The following is a 13914-nucleotide window of genomic DNA, read 5'->3' as shown; positions in this document are numbered from 1 at the left end:
TGTCTTGTTTTGAGAAAACTGGGCATAATGCATGTGCGTAAAGTGTCATCCCAGATTAGCCTGTGCAGTCCACACAGGCTGATCAGGGACGACACTTTCCGCCTTAACGTGATTTTCGGTAAGGAGGGACTTCCTTGATACTAAAAATACCATAAAAGCGGAAAGTGTTATCCCTGATTAGCCTGTGCAGACTGCACAAAATCTGGGACGACACTTTACGCACATGCATTAAGCCCAGTTTTCTCAGAACGTGGCTCATATAAACCTCCTTTACATCCATACTTTTAACAATATATCAACAGTTTCATTTTAAATGGTCTTCTTTTGTAGCAGGAGCCTGAAACATTTGGCACTGCATTTGTACATTCTAGTAAGCATTATTAAAGCCACACACCTTGAAATGAAGTACATGTTAATCAATACATATAGATGCAATTTGAAAGTTTGCAAAATTGTCATTAAATCTATAGCCTAGTTAGCAAGTAATTAATTATATATTTTATTTTATTTTAAACCGAAAGTAGGATTTTTATACTTATACATAGATTTCGACTTACACGATTATTTTTATGTTTAAGCGCAAAAAAGACGGATATCTACCTTGTAACCACCAGATATATTCTAATTGAGAAAGATACAATTAAATTTATAGCCTAGTTAGCTAGTAATTTATTATTTTTCAAACGGTACCGCATTTAAAACAGAAAGTAGTATTTATAGACGTATATGTCCGTTTCGACAAACGCGATTATTTTTAAGTTTTAAAGCGCAAAAGAGATGGATTTTTACCATGTAACCACCAGATATATTCAAATTGGCATAGATTGAATATGTTTCTTATTTATACTTAAATTTACTATGCCATGTAGTGCATTTCAAGGTGTGTGGCTTTAGTATAATACAATAAATATTTTATTTTGGCAGTTTTTTAACTAACTGTCATATATGAGCCTCCCCTTGGAAAAACAACAAGTTTAAAGCATGTGTGTAGGGTGTCTTCTCAGATTAGCCTGTGCAGTCTAAAGTTTCTGTCAAAATTTATTTTTTGCTATGAGGAGACGTCAAGTCAAACCAAAAAATTAACTAAAGAGAAAAGTGTCGTCCCTGAATAAACTGCACAGGCTAATCTGGGAAATATTTTATTCCTATGCATTCTACACATGTGTTAAACCCTTTTCTCCAAGTGCTAGGCTAATATGTATATCATATACAAACACCTTGATTGACACTTTATACCATTTTTTGTTCCAGTACCATACATGATCTGCCTTGTCTTCCTGCTAGTGTTCTCCACATGTATATTTCTCATTCCCATTCCGTTGCTGGAGAAAGTTCTTGTGGTAAGACTTTGTTGCATTGGAAAACTTGGCTTAATATGTGTGAGTAAAGTGTCATCCCAAATTAGCCTGTGCAGTCCACACAGGCTAATCAAGGCAAACACTTAATGCCTTTTTTGATTTTGTTTAAAAGAGACCCTCATTTAAATCGGAATTGGTTATCCTTGATTTATTAGTCTAATCTGTGATGACACTTTTATATGCACATGTATTGAGCCCAGTCTAATCTGGGATGACACTTTTATATGCACATGTATTGAGCCCAGTCTTATCTGGGATGACACTTTTATATGCACATGTATTAAGCCCAGTCTAATCTGGGATGACACTTTTATATGCACATGTTTTGAGCCCAGTCTAATCTGGGATGACACTTTTATATGCACATGTATTGAGCCCAGTCTAATCTGGGATGACACTTTTATATGCATATGTATTGAGCCCAGTCTAATCTGGGATGACACTTTTATATGCACATGTATTGAGCCCAGTCTAATCTGGGATGACACTTTTATATGCACATGTATTGAGCCCAGTCTAATCTGGGATGACACTTATATATACACATGTATTGAGCCCAGTCTAATCTGGGATGACACTTATATGCACATGTATTGAACTCAGTCTAATCTGGGATGGCACTTTTATATGCACATGTATTGAGCCCAGTCTAATTTGGGATGACACTTTTATATGCACATGTATTGAGCCCAGTCTAATCTGGGACGACACTTTTATATGCACATGTATTGAGCTCAGTCTTATCTGGGATGACACATTTATATGCACGTGTATTGAGCCCAGTCTAATCAGGGATGACACTTTAATATGCACATGTATTGAGCACAGTTTTTTCCCAGAAAGAGGCTTATCTGTGTCATTGTTGCAGACATGTAAATCTTTGATCTGTGTCATCGTTGCAGACATGTAAATCTTTGATCTGCAGTTGTTGTAAAAAAATATTTGATTTGTTTAGTTGAACCGTTACAAAAAAGGGTTAATGTTTATGTTACAATCAACATTTTGAATGCGTGTTAATGGATGAGATAATTGCTGCAAGTGTGGTTATTGTTTATAAAATGGTTATAATAAAAAAAGAAAATGATGGAAATCTGTTAATTAATTTGAATTAGGGTTATTTATGTTGGTTAATGATCTTTAATGATGTTTTGCAAAAAATGCATTATTTGAGCAGTGATTTTTTTACCTGCGAGTCCTGTGTCCTGGACTCACAAAAACCTCTGGGGATGCAAAGTTTCGAATTATGTGAGTCCCAAAAATGCATTGAAATTTCTCAAAAATGATATAGTTTAATATTTGGACTCATTCATTCAATTCGGGGACTCATAGATTTGCAAGTTATCGAGTCCCAGGACTCAGATGAGAAAATTTGTAAAAATATCACTGTTTAAGGAGCCTTTAAAATATCATGTACTACTATCAGATTGAAATTACTCCTTTCAAAATATAAGTGAGAAAGTCAATATATGGGATTGAAGTGATAACACTTCTGTTCACTTAACTTATGTTCACAACTTAAACCCTTTATTGCAATACATATAGTAGGACTGTTGTCCTCATATAAATGTTTTCAGCTATGAAGAAAAATTATGGCTTATAAAATGTTGAAAGTTTCTTGGCCCCATGATAGGATAGGGGAAACAAACATTATTTTTATGTTTGACCTCAGATTTCCGTTTTTGCAACTGGTCATATATAAGCTGGCATTGAATGGTAAATATACCTTTAACATTGAGAATATTCCTACTCCTTTTTAAGGTTAATGTTTTAAATAAACTTGCCATCTTTATTTATGTATGTTTGATTTGTTTTAATGCAGATGCAACCGTTGGAAGTTCATCCTCTTCAGTTCAGAGGTCTTCTACTGGCTATTGTGGCTAGCCATTTTGTTGTGGCAGTGGCAATTGAGGTATTACTATATACTTTTATTATTGTCCCCGCCGGTGAAACCGGAGGGGACTTATGGTTTGCGCTCTGCTTGTCAGTCTGTCAGTCCGTCACACTTTTATGGATCCTGCGATAACTTTTAAAGGTCTTCATATTTTTTCATGAAACTTGAATCATGGATAGATGGCAATGTGGAGAGTATGCACGTCATTTCATTTCGTTCCTACGTCAAGAATTCTGGTTGCTATGGCAACAAATATTTAAAAAAAAAAGTTTACTGACAATGGTGGAGTTTCACAGGTAGGGGACAATATTGCTTGGCAATCTCTTGTTTATTGTAATTGTCTTATAACTCTTATATGATTCGCCTGATTGTGAAATAGATAAATAACCTGGTATAATTGTGACAATTATCAATGAAAAACAATTAAAGCAGTATTTGTTTGTGAAACACTTAATACAAGTATGTCCCCCCCACATATGTGAGCTTTGACCTTTCACCACTCAAAATGAGATACACATGCATGACAAATATCAAGTTTCTATCTTCAATATTACAAAGTTATGGCCAATGTTAAAGTTTGACGCAAACCAACAAACAAACAGATAGGGCAAAAACAATATGTCCCCCAGTATAGACTGGGGAACATAAAAAGAAGTCAGGACCCTACATTTAAAATAATTTTGCAAAAAAAAAATCAATAGATAGTCTTGTCTTAAATTTATCCATTTTGGACATCATCATATGCTTATCTGATATTTAAAAACTTATTGAATCAGCTTATTGTCCTTAGTACATAATATGGTTTACCAGAATATAAAAATGGATCAAGTTTTGCAGCTTAGTAAATTCTTGCTTATGCCTTGCCTTGGAATTAAGAAGATTTTTTTTACAAAATATCTTTGCCCCTTAAAATTGTGTCAAATTAGACATGCTAATCAGGATTGCACTTTTTCCTTACAGTACTTGGTCTCAGACAACCTGTGCATTGGAGGCTGCATTAAGGGCTGTGTTAACAGATTAAAGAGCAAGAAAAACACATCCCCATATAAGCTGCTGGAGAAAGATATAGAGGCTACAAACTGGCCGCCGGTAGGTCTCGTCTCTTTCTCTGACGCTGCCTCAGACGTTGGAGTGATCTTGGAAGAAAGGAATTCTGGGATTTTTGAGTTGTCTGTTAATAGATGACCCATGGTTTCAATGGTGACAGGGTCAGATGACATTATTGCAATAGGAATGTACCAGGTTATGCACAGTTTCATATATGGGTCATTTATTAACCATGGATTGTATACTTGTCAAGACTTTTTTCTTTATTTATTTTGAAAATTGTCTGTTTAATGGATAATCCTCTATTTCTTTAGAAACATATACACACTTCTATAGTAAAGTTCTAATGTATGTACATTTCAGTTGTCCGTTAATAGATGCTAATGGTCTCTATTACATGTATTGCATGTATTGCTATGGCAGATGTCCAAATTTTATTAAAAAATGATTGACCTTTTCAGTCTAATTACTGTTAATATAGTCAACAGTGTCTGTAGAAACCAAAGGAAACAGAATATGTAGATGTATATCAATACATTCTGATTAGGTCTTGTTATCTTACCCAAGAACAAATCTTGAACAATATACGCATTTTCCTTGTATACATGGATATGCAGTTCTTTGTACTGATTTCTTTAACATTTATGTCGTAGATGTTGTAAACAGTCTATTGACCTTGCCAGTACAATGTCTAACCAGCTGAAGCAGCAAGTTTGTATTTGGCTGAAAAAAGATCATTTAGAATAGGCATTTTTCATGAGCATGCATTTTACATGTATATGAGCTGTGAATTGAGAGAACTTGTTTGTGTAAAGTGTTGTCTCAGATAAGCCTGTGCAGTCCACGTAGGCTAATCAGGGACAACACTTATACTTGCCTCATTGTTAATGTGTGCATCTTACGATTTGACTCTTACAAAATGAAACCTGATTTTGTGATATAGCTGTGAGACGATGCTTTGTGGGAGGGTTAGCTTTACTTGATATGAAAATGTTTATGTTTGTGTTTATTGTTATTTGTTGTTTACTTAGACACAAAGCGTCACATGTACATTGTTATTTGTTAAACTGTATAATGATTTCACATATTTTTCTAATGTTTTCAATATTTTGCAAATTTTGAGATTATCTGAGTACTAGGTTATAAACATACTTGAATTTATTGAGTTAAAAACTCCCACATACATTTGTGTGTTTTGTTTTTATGTGATATGCAACAAATTCTTTGAATGTACTTCTATAGATTTGAAATGTTTGTTTGATTTACAAGATGTTTGAAATCATACACTTAAGGAAATCCAATAAATATAAAGGATTTCATTCAATAATTATTCTTTTTTTGTGTGATAGTAGGTAATTAGAATTTAAAACTAAATTTAGATTTAGGGATTAGTTTGGAAAGGGCTATTTTTATTCTCCTTTAAAAAAAATTTTTTTAGCACACAGTATTTATCATTCATACATGTTTAATACAACATTTGTGTTTCTTTTAAGCTTACCTGAGCACAACGTGCTCATGGTGAGCTTTTGTGATCGCCTTTTGTCTGTCGTGCGTTGTCCGTTGTGCGACGTCAACATTTGCCTTGTTAACTCTCTAGATGCCACATTTATTGTCCAATCTTCATGAAATTTGGTCAGAAGAATGGTTTCAATGATATCTTGGATGAGTTCGAAAATGGTAACGTTTGCTTGAAAAACATGGCTGCCAAGGGGCGGGGCATTTTTCCTTATTTGGCTATAAATAGCTATAGTAAAATCTTGTTAACACTCTAGACGCCACATTTATTTTCTGATCTTCATGAGACTTGGTCAGAAGATTCATCCCAATAATACCTTGAAGGAGTTCAAAAATGATGCCAGTTGGTTGAAAAACATGGCTGCCAGGGGGCGGGGCATTTTTCTTCACATGGCTATAGTAAAACCTTGTCAACACCCTAGTGGCCACATTTATTTTCCGATCTTCGTGAAACTTTGTCAAAAGATTTGTCCCAATAATATCTTGTTATCTCAGGTGAGCGACTTTGGGCTTTTCAGGCCCTCTTGTTTAAATCTCTGGAGATTTGAGAAATAGTTTAGAAAAAAAACACAAAAACTTGTTTTCTTGTATATTCACAATTTGTTTGTACAATCCATAACAAGTTATCAGCCTCTGTTAAAGCCTCTATAACGCTGAAAATCAACTTTAATTAATGAAATACTTTACGAAATTTTCGTTGATTGTGAACATTATAGAGGCTTCAACATATTCTGATGATGCATTTATGCTTTAAAATGATATTACATGTGTATACATATAAACATATAATCAACATGTGCAATGGTACTTGATATTTTATTTTCATAATTTACCTTACAAGAATTTTTATTGAACAACACTGGGCAAGAGTTATAGCGCACCATCGACTGCAATGGCTGTAACCTCTATTATTGAACAATCAACATTTTAGCTTATCAACTATTAATCTTATTGTTTGTGGTATTTTTCAAGTGTTTTGTTAAAAACTCATGCAAGTGTAACTGTGCATGTAATATTTGTTAAAAATAAAAGAACGTACACTTATTCTCATTTTTGACATATTTCTTCCTGACAATTTGAGTTAATTTGAACATTTTGTGCATGGCAATTTTTATGCCCTCTTTTGAAGAAGATGGGGTATATTGTATTGCACTTGTCGGTCCGTCGGTCTGTCCACCAGATGGTTTCCGGATGATATTTCAAGAACGCTTAGGCCTTGGATCATGAAACTTCATAGGTACATTGATCATGACTGGCAGATGACCCCTATTGATTTTCAAATCACTAGGTCAAAGGTCAAGGTCACAGTGACTCGAAATAGTAAAATGGTTTCCGGATGATAACTCAAGAATGCTTGCGTGTAGGATCATGAAACTTCATAGGTACATTGATCATGACTGGCAAATCACCCCTATTAATTTTCCGGTCACTAGGTCAAAGGTCAAGGTCACAGTGACTTTAAACAGTAAACTGGTTTCCTGATGATAACTCAAGAATAATTAGGCCTAGAATCATGAAACTTCATAGGTACATTGATACATGACTGGCGGATGACCCTTATTGATTTTCAGGTCACTAGGTCAAAGGTCAAGGTCACTGTGACAAAAAACGTATTCACACAATGGCTGCCACTACAACTGACAGCCCATATGGGGGGCATGCATGTTTTACTAACAGCCCTTGTTTTTCAGTGAATCAAAGTGGAGCACATTTGGTTGAATTAAAAAGAGAAAAAAGTATGTGTACATTTATGTTAATTTTTAGTGAGAAGTAGCTTATTCTAAGTTTTGAAAAATTCAGCACATACATTCTGGTGAATGTAAATACCACCAACACATACATATGAGCTGTGCTCTGTGTAAAGGGGGATTTGCGTCCCAAATTAGCCTGTGCACTCTGCAAAGGCTAATCCTGAGGGATGACACTTTTCGCTTTTATAATATTTTCTGTTTAAAGAAAGTATCTTAAGCAAAAATCCAGTTTCAGCGGAAAGTGTCATCCCTGGACTTTACGCACATGCATTAAACCCCCTTTTCACAGAGCATGGCCCATATACTTGAATAAGACTGTGTTAAATTGTTACCAATATATTTACAATATTGTTTGTGGCCACTATTTAAAATATAAGTCTTAATGGTACTTAAGGACTATAAGGTTTATACTTTATAAATACATGTATGTTTATGCATGATATTTACAGTAAGCACTCCAGTTTGACCCAGGCAATCAATCAGTGTTTCTATGATGGTTGTCTTGTATTCAGTAGTTAGGCAATAAATTGAGGTATTTAATGAATACAATCATTTTCTTAATGTTTTGCTTTGTTTCCACATATTTTGTGTGATAAAAAAGCTTGCAAATAAAACCATTTTATATTGTTTGCATTTAAAGGTATAGGTTTTTATTTTTTAAGCAAGCCTTTAAAAAAGCTGCGTTTTGTCAACCAGAACCTTTGTAAAAAAAATAAGTGGTGAAATACTTCTGGGGATAGAGAGCAGCTTTTCCTGAGTATTACAATTTTTTCTTCAAAATTTTTATTTTAATTTTTTAATTATTGTTTCATGCGGCTCTTTGTTTAGTTTTGACCGTTCAGTTGTATGATTTTTAATAAGACTAAAATGTTGTTTTGATTGGTCCAATATTTATTAAGTTAATTCATTGTTCATAACAGCTAAAACAAATGTAATATTTTGCTAATTAAAACTGAATGGCCTCATAAAATAAATTTACCACAAAGTGTGCAGTTGATTTATTTAGCTGATCAAATGAGCTGTGTTCTGAGAAAACTGGACATAAGGCATGTGCGTATAGTGTCCTCCCAGATAAGCCTGTGCAGTCAAGTAATTATGGTCTTAAGGGTAAGAGCTTTGCTTTTTATTTGTTATCCAATTTTTGTTGTTTTTTTTTGTTATTTTTGATGTAATATTTCAGTTTATGTTCATGCTTATTTAAAGTTACTTAAATAAAACTAGTATGAATTGAGTCATTCAAATTTTTGTTCAAATAATTGTGCACTTCTTTTGTGCTTTTAATCTTATTTATGTCTATATGTTTTGTTCAAAATGACCATTTGGTGCAAACAAATATTTATATTTTGATATAGATTTATTTCTTATTTTTATGATCTGATATACATTATCATTCCCTTTTTGCATGTATTAACCAACTGATTGTTTTACTTATATCTAAAAATAGAAACAATTCTGTAAACTGTTATGCTTCAATATTCAATATTGTTGAGTCTGAAGTGACAAATTGACAACTCAAGTTACATTCATGTTCGTATAGAAAATTTTGCTTCTGACATTAAAAAAAACATATTGATAGCCTGTATCTATTCAAACTTTGGAATCAGCTTTCTTTCGTCAAAGTCTATTCTGTATACGCATGTCAAAGAATGGGTTGGAATATATGGACTCTGTAACTGTCATTCATGCCCCAATATGAAAATGGTAGATGGTCATGACTTGTTTATCATGTCAGTGTGTGCCACAAATGATCAACAAATCTAGGCACAAATGTAATCTGCTAAACCCTTTCCCACTCAGAATGGCTATGTGCAATCAGCATAAAACTATAACAGTATGCAAGTAACTCACAGTGTGCTCAGGTTTTATGTTGTTTGCTTCTGATCAGTATCTTAAGATTGAAAATAAACCCTTTAAAACTTTTATTTAGTAAGCAGGATCTGTAATTTAATGTGATTTTCTAAGGGACTTCAACCATGTCAAATTCATACAGGAGTGGTAACGGGTTAAAGATGCAGGTCATAATTACAATATTAACATAATTTGTAACATAATCCTTTCCCACTTAGAAGCAAAGAAGAAATTGCTATGTGCAAACAGCATTAAACCAGTACAGCATGTGAGTAACTCGCAGTCTGTTCAGGTTTTATGCGTATTGCTACTCATCAGTATATAAGGGTTGGAACTGAAACTTTTAAAACTTTGGTCTAGTAAAAAAGGTCTTCAATTAAATTTATCTTTCTAAGGGACTACACATGCATCAAAATACATTACTAAGTGGTAAAGGGATAAGTGACAATGGTACATAAATAGAATGAATTAACCCGTTTTCTAATTATTTTTGCTACATTTTGTGTAATTTTGTAAAGAATACCTGTAGTTATCACGAATTTTCAATGGTTGATAGTAAGTATTGGCAAAATATTTACGCAGTTTTTGCGACATGAATTTATTATGTAAGTGCTATGCCAGAAGTAAAAAACAGTGATACAAAAAGAGAGATCAAAAATAGGTAAATTGATGAAACTTTGTATTTCTGCATCCAGGTACTTTTAGCAAGGTCACCATCTCCTATGGACACATTTTTAGCATAGGTGCTTGCACCTATGCTTGTGGTATATACCACATTTCGAAAATCCACATACATCGGTTGTCCATTATGAAGCCTTACCTGATCAAAAATCAGACGAAATATCTATTTAATTGAGCATATGGTAATTCTTACAATTTTTTGGGGGGAAACGTTTTTCTAACGTTTTCTTCCAAGAATATTGCTGACACCGTTTTTAGTGAATTTTTCTAAGACCGTTTTATGTCAAAAAATCCTCTTATAACCTAAAACAAATTTCGTTCGTAAAACAATTCTGTTCTTGTTGATAGTGACCTCACACCTAATTTATATGGGATCCCAATTTCTATTTCCTTCGTTTACTGTTCTGTGAGAGGTCAAATGTTTACATAACTAAATTAATAAGGCCCTGGTTAAAGTATATGTAACATTTCATCGGTTAATTATAAATAGAAATTAAAACATATTCTCAGCAGGAAGTGGGGCATATAGCACTTTTATTCTTTGAAAATGTGTAAAAAATGGCGGAGTACGATGAATGTTTTCTGATTTATGACATGGATTCTGACGTGCCTTTCTATGGATTTGATGAAGTAGAGTTTAAAAGTAATAGAGTTGTGTTAATTGAAGTTAAAATGATTTACTTTGAGCCAGAAATTTACGTTACGAGTAGAGTTAACGGTTTAAATGTGGCATCGGATTGAATGGATTCGCGCGAATTCTGGACGAGTGCTGTGTCTGTAAAATATTAAATGGAAAGCTGTAAATGTATCAAGTCGGAAAAGAAAACGGATGGTTGCATAATGGTATGCGTGAAATAATGTAATTCTACGTATTTATTTTCATAGTTATGTCATTTTGTAACCATTCACATTCGTCACTATTTGGAATTCCCGTTTCTAAAAATAGACCATTTTGTTAACAAGGGGGGCGACTCGTGATGTCAGCAATCGTTAAGGCTACAATATACTAAATAATCGAGTCATGAAGGGCTGTACTTTCTAAACAAATCATCATATTTTCCTCGAAGGCATGTTATACACTTTGTTCTGGTTTTATCGTTTGGAGATATTGATAGGGTAAGCATAGGTGTTCACTACTTAATCCCTGAAATAGGATAAAGTTGGAGATTAAAGTAAAAAATGGCACTGCAAAAGGTTACAATCCACTAGAAAACGGCCGAAAAAGGCGCAAAAACAGTCGATTTTGATTTGAGTCGAATTTGTTTTTGGTTTGAACATGACAAATCTTTTTTATTGCTTAAATCGATTCAGCTAAGAATGCCCGTCAAGAAAAGGTATGGTTATGGGGGTCTCTATGTGTAAAATGTTGTATTTATTTTCGCTCAAAGTTGTCGCTTTTACATCGAAACATATAAGGAAACTATTTAGTATATTTTGACCTAAACATTGACTTCAGCAGCAACTTCCCTGTATCTTGCAACTATGCTTTCAGCGCCATCGGCGCTCTCGTTAATATTTGTTGAATTTATATCATGCTTGTTGCTCATTCCATGGCAATGTCCTGCTTTCTTCTAAAAGAACCATTTTGGGGAATTTATATTTAACCAAAAATGCAAGATACCAAGGTTATGTTACTGATTTATATATCAGAAATTCAATCCTTTGATTATTTGATTCCTATTGCTTACAGCAGTTTTAACGCAAACTCTGCAATGTTGCATTGAAAGGTATAATTGTCTATATTATCAGGAAAATGTAATAATCTTTTTACCTGCACATGTGGAAATGGATATGATGCACAATGTGACCAGCACAGCTCTAAACCAGCTTTTGCACACAGTTGCACAGTCTGGTCATGGGCTTGTTTATCCCATGTGAGAGCAGGAAACTTTGCGTTACTTAACAAAAAAAGTCGTTCCTGACCAAACTGCCTGATTTCATGGGTTTGTCAGGAGCTATGTTGACTGCATATTGCATAGCCCTTTCCCCCATAAGAAGCAAAATGTAAATGCAGTCTGTTCAGGTTTTAAGCTGTTTGCTTCTCATCCGTATCTAAGGGTTGGAAATGAAGCCTTTAAAACTTGAAATAAGTTAAAAAAAGGTCTTTAATGAAATTTATCTTAGGCTACAAATGCGTCAAAAAACGCACAGCCTTCTTAGACTTTTGATCCTACAAATCTGAAAAATTAAGGATATAAAAAATTAATATATTAGTTATTTATTTTAAATGAAATTTTAGTTGCCCAATTTTTAATATTTAATTTGTAGCTTCACATTAAATCCATAGTTTCAGTTTAGAATGTGTTGTACAATTGTCTTCGAAGTTTGTTTCTGAGATTCGATGTTTTTGTTTTTGTTTAAAAATGAAAAAATTGTGTACGTTGTCTCAAAAATCATTATAACACAACCATCCTAATAATTTGTTTACTCATTTTGTATTGTTGTACACTTTGTGATGCATTCTGCCCATTTATCTCTATTTATGCTTAGTTCTTTGTACATTTTGATTAATGCTTTAAGCCCTATATTTAGCTTTAAATCCATCGTTTTTTGTATGCTTCGACAGAAATGGGATCAAATAAGCAGCAAATGTTTGAATAAACAACGAAATTCGGCAATATCCTACTGATAAACGCAATTCAAACAAAGGATTTCAAATGCCTGGTGCCCGATGTAGATTTCACTTGGTCTGCCAATGGGGAGTTTAAGTGAGCAAAGTATGTCCTTTGTTACATTTGATTGGTAATATGAGATAAATGTTAATTTTGTTTTGTATACTATTTGTTTACTGTTCAAAATATTGTTAATATTTTGCTCAATAAAAAATATATTTTTGTGTCCTCAGCAAGTACTCGTCGTGTGCTTTTGTGATTACCCCTTGTCTTATTTTTGATAATTTTTTGTCCTTTACCGCTTTGCCTATATCATATTCAGGATGGAAGAGTGGCTTTATGTACCATTTGACAAATGTTTTCCCCGTGGTATAAAACATATTCACTTAATTTGGTATATTGTACCAATGGATTTGTTCGGCAAGTCTTTAAAAATCTCTTCAGTGATAGGTTCATATTTGGCATGCTGCATTACAATGTGGGCCTTAACAGATATTGTTCAAATCGTGTCCCTTGGTAAATAAACGTTTACCCTTGAGGCCGAAAATTCTATTTTGCAACAAGGTCTCAGGTGAGCGTCTTGGGACCCTGAGGGTCATCTTGTTTGGAAATTGATGCGTGGGCCTTTAGGGTCCTCTTGTTTGGGAAATTGACACTAATATAATTTTTTGCATAGCACAATGATACCTGGCATTGTTAAATACGATATGATTGTTATTGTTTGTATATATTCTGTTTTATTTATGCAATAGTATCAAATCAGATTAGTTCACCCTGGACTTGTATACTCATTAAAAATAAATATGTTCAAGAATGTCTGTGTTTTATTTATTGTTGCAGGTACCTTATAATTATTGCACTGTCTGTATGTGTTGCGTGCAAAAACTGTCTCCATACTTGAAAAAAATCACCGTCACATTTATGGGGTCAAAGGTCATATTTGGTCGTACAACTGCTTGTCCGGACTGTAACTGTGTCATAAATTAAGTTATGGAATTAAATAAAATATAACCTAAATTGACCATCATAATGGTACAGCATGTCACGTGAAATACCCATACCCCTACCTGCAAAGACTTATCAATATACATATATATGTATATTGGATAAGTCTTTGCTAACTGAAAGTACAACGTCACACTTAAAAGTAAAATGTTATATTTGGTCGTAAAACTGCTTTTCTTTCATGCTTTATTTGGCAAGCAGGAGCT

At 33.7% G+C, this 13914-nt stretch overlaps 1 protein-coding gene across 6 annotated transcripts in view; it reads left to right on the top strand.

Annotated features, from left to right (window-relative positions):
- Positions 1-13914, top strand: part of LOC127881997 (polyamine-transporting ATPase 13A3-like) — a 563467-nt gene that overhangs the window by 106586 nt on the left and 442967 nt on the right. For 4 of the 6 annotated variants that reach the window (XM_052430335.1, XM_052430332.1, XM_052430334.1 and 1 more), the window contains 3 exons: positions 1252-1340; positions 3178-3267; positions 4210-13517. In XM_052430335.1, coding sequence (XP_052286295.1) covers positions 1252-1340; positions 3178-3267; positions 4210-4434 — 404 coding nt within the window. In that variant the 3' untranslated portion in view covers positions 4435-13517. Of the gene's footprint in view, positions 1-1251; positions 1341-3177; positions 3268-4209; positions 13518-13914 lie in introns of those variants that run through there. The other 2 variants (XR_008050371.1, XR_008050372.1) reach the window with 2 other exon arrangements.

The sequence above is a fragment of the Dreissena polymorpha genome, chromosome 5 (genome assembly GCF_020536995.1).
Source record: "Dreissena polymorpha isolate Duluth1 chromosome 5, UMN_Dpol_1.0, whole genome shotgun sequence".
NCBI classification, from domain to species: domain Eukaryota; kingdom Metazoa; phylum Mollusca; class Bivalvia; order Myida; family Dreissenidae; genus Dreissena; species Dreissena polymorpha.
Note: the sequence above shows the minus strand (reverse complement) of the source record. Positions and strands in the feature narration are given on the sequence as shown.